Source organism: Zea mays, chromosome 10, assembly GCF_902167145.1.
Source record: "Zea mays cultivar B73 chromosome 10, Zm-B73-REFERENCE-NAM-5.0, whole genome shotgun sequence".
Lineage (NCBI taxonomy): Eukaryota > Viridiplantae > Streptophyta > Magnoliopsida > Poales > Poaceae > Zea > Zea mays.
Genome location: NC_050105.1, coordinates 9,719,711 through 9,722,536, shown reverse-complemented (window position 1 = coordinate 9,722,536; position 2,826 = coordinate 9,719,711). Strand labels below are relative to the sequence as shown.

The following is a 2,826-nucleotide window of genomic DNA, read 5'->3' as shown; positions in this document are numbered from 1 at the left end:
TGTACAGGCTGCCATGATTCATTAACGATCATATTTGTAACCTTTAGCGACCACATATGACGCATTAACAACCAAGTCTTTAGTTCTAACATCCATGTATGGAGCATTAACGACCAGCCATTTTTGAAACATCAACAACTACATTCTTCTACCTGACACCCATGAAACATTAATAAACGACATCTTTCTGCTTCCCTGTATTAAACAACAATGACCATTCAATTTCACATTGAGATGCACCAATGAACCATTTGCAGCTTGTATATATATCGGTGGTAATATGATTATTACATATAATAAATCCAGTATCACGTATTTATCCAATGGTATAAAAGCTGTAAATATTCATATCACTCAAACTCTACTCAAATCAAGATTTCTATGCTAACTACTACTTATTTGTTTCTTCAACTCTGCCCACTCCTTTTCCATTTGGCTTACACGACTGTTTGTAGCCCGATTTTCTTCTCGAAGCTCTCTGTTCTCCTCAAGCATTGCTCGTTTCTCATCCTCCGACTGTTTCAGCTTCTCTAACAATTCAGCCTTACTAACAGATGGACTTCGAAGATGTCTTGCTTTCACTCCACCACCATATCCAATGATATGGTCCTGTCGTTTTGAAGGGAAGCACTTGTCCATAAGTTGTGCATTGGAAAGAGAAGGATCTGATAACATTTATTCCTGAATTTGTGCCTAGAATTCAATAAACACTTAACTTAGCAGCTTTCATTATGATACAATAGCAAATAGCAAAAACACATATTATTGTATAAGCTTACATGCTTGCTGGAGGACTCAGAATCAATAAAATTGTCACCCTTTGTGTGAGTCATAAAAAATAAGGCATCCAAAGCTGGTGGATTATTATCCTTGCCGCCCTAGTACAACATAATGTAATCATAATCGATAAGTAGTATGAAAAACTAATTAGGTTGTTCAGATTGGTTAACAAATCCTTACATTGTCATAAATCACTTTCCTGAATGGTTTGCTGCCACTGTGATGAAGGATTGTCAAATTGGATCGGTTTCTAGAATTTCTCTTGCTCTTTGCCTAGAATATCATGAGGAATTACATGAAATGGATGCTAACAACATAATCAGAGGTAAAAAATAAATTGTTGCACTATGCAGTAATAGGATAACTTACAATGAATTCCTTACTGCAAAAATGCTCTTTGACCAACCACTCCCAATCAGCTTGTGCAAAATCATTCGGACAATTCTTAATGGCTTGCTGCATATTCTTTGTCGGCTTGACATAGTGTCGACTTAAGTCACCGCGCCAATTGTTCCACAAATCCCTAGCATGCTCCATGATGTCATTTTTGTAGACATCAATTTCAATGTTTTCATCCATGTTTTCAAACTTGTCTTGGATAATCAGCAAGCCAAAGCGAACATAAATGTACTACCTTTTTAGGATGAAACAAGGGAATAGTACTATGAAAGCATACCTTGACTGCAGCAAAAATATGTTTTAGAGATGTCTCAGTAATGTCAGTCCACTTCTTTACTCTCACAGGGGTAATACTAGGATCACGAACGATTCTACCTATGTGTCGTGCGAATGTTGTACAAAGAGCACGGTTGTTGTAGAACGTTACTTTAATTTTTTTCTCCAGGCTTTAGTTTAGCAAGTTTTTTACATTTGTTTTTGCCACGACCCCTCTTCTCTTCAGTTCTATCAGCTGAAACATTTATACTTCAACTATTAGTTGTGTTCCTATACCTAAAAGAGAAAAATGAAAACTGTGTAAATTAATCATACCTTTTTTTGTAGCATTCACAATGTTTTCTGCATTGGATGCCCTGGTACAGTCCCTCCCCTCCTCATAGTTTTCAGAATTGGGTGCCCTAGCACTGTCCCTCCCTTCTTCATAATCATCCCTTCTGGTGTGTGAATTAAGCACACCATTTTTTGTAGCATTCATTAAGTCTTCAGCATTAGATGCTCTGGCATAGTCCCTCCTATCTTCAAAATAATCCCTTCTGCTTGTTGGAGCATCCCGGTTCATGGCTACAGGGCATGTGGAACAATTGTCAATGACTTAGAAAAAATGAAATATCAATTCTGCATGTACTAAGTTATCAGGTCCTCACATTTTGACTTCTTTGGATGTCTCTCCTTATTCAAGAATCTTTTTTTTGAAAATATAAGTTCTTCTCCCCTGCTGTCATGTTATTCACTATGTTTTCATCTTCAGAGTACTCATTTTCAGAGTACTCATTTTCATATTCAGAATCATGTTCACTTTCATCATCTGTATCATACATAGGCTCGCCAGTGACCCTATTAATATTCAGTCCCCATTTTTTGCTTTCAAGATTCACACATTCATCTTCTAAATTATCTGCAATGTCTATATTGTTAGTAACTCAAAATTGGCATACAAAAATTACAAGTATGTTCGATATGACTGTAACATGCAGTACCATATGCTACTTTTGGTTGGTTAACATTGCCCATAGCTTTCATAGCTCGCTTTCTAGACGAACTCTCATTGTTTGTTCCTATGCCTGTATTGGGGTTTGGATATGACCTTTTCGCATGTTGTTGACGAAGCAATCCTGGGCTGATGAAGTGTGACCTTGGAGGGGATCTCACATTTCCATACTTGCTTTGCATTGCTACAACCTACATAGTTAACAAATGCACAAAAATGGTAAGCTGTGAATAGAAGCAAGAAAACAGATTAATGGCAAGATAGAAATATAAAAACGGCTATTGATGCAAGGATGTGGTTGATACAAAAATATTGATGCAATGGTCATACATAAGCTGCATTATAAGGAGGCACGTGGCTGCACCTCAAGGAGACAATAA

The 2,826-nt window shown here is 37.0% G+C and overlaps 1 protein-coding gene across 1 annotated transcript; it reads right to left on the bottom strand.

Annotated features, from left to right (window-relative positions):
- Positions 1-342: 342 nt before the first annotated feature.
- Positions 343-1,368, bottom strand: LOC103640828 (uncharacterized). The gene is made up of 4 exons (XM_020546091.1): positions 1,150-1,368; positions 961-1,053; positions 780-878; positions 343-693 (listed from the first exon to the last, which is right to left on the bottom strand). The coding sequence occupies exons 1-4, from the start codon at positions 1,357-1,359 to the stop codon at positions 676-678; spliced, it is 420 nt and encodes a 139-aa protein (XP_020401680.1). The 5' UTR covers positions 1,360-1,368; the 3' UTR covers positions 343-675.
- Positions 1,369-2,826: the final 1,458 nt, after the last annotated feature.

Bases quoted from the DNA above. Each gene is read 5' to 3' on its own strand.
- LOC103640828 (XM_020546091.1), bottom strand. From the start codon at position 1,359: ATGGATGAAAACATTGAAATTGATGTCTACAAAAATGACATCATGGAG. The intron at 1,054-1,149 runs GTAAGTTATCCT...ATGATATTCTAG, and splicing joins TTTGCAGTAAGGAATTCATT to GCAAAGAGCAAGAGAAATTC. The intron at 879-960 runs GTAAGGATTTGT...ATGTTGTACTAG, and splicing joins GGAAAGTGATTTATGACAAT to GGCGGCAAGGATAATAATCC.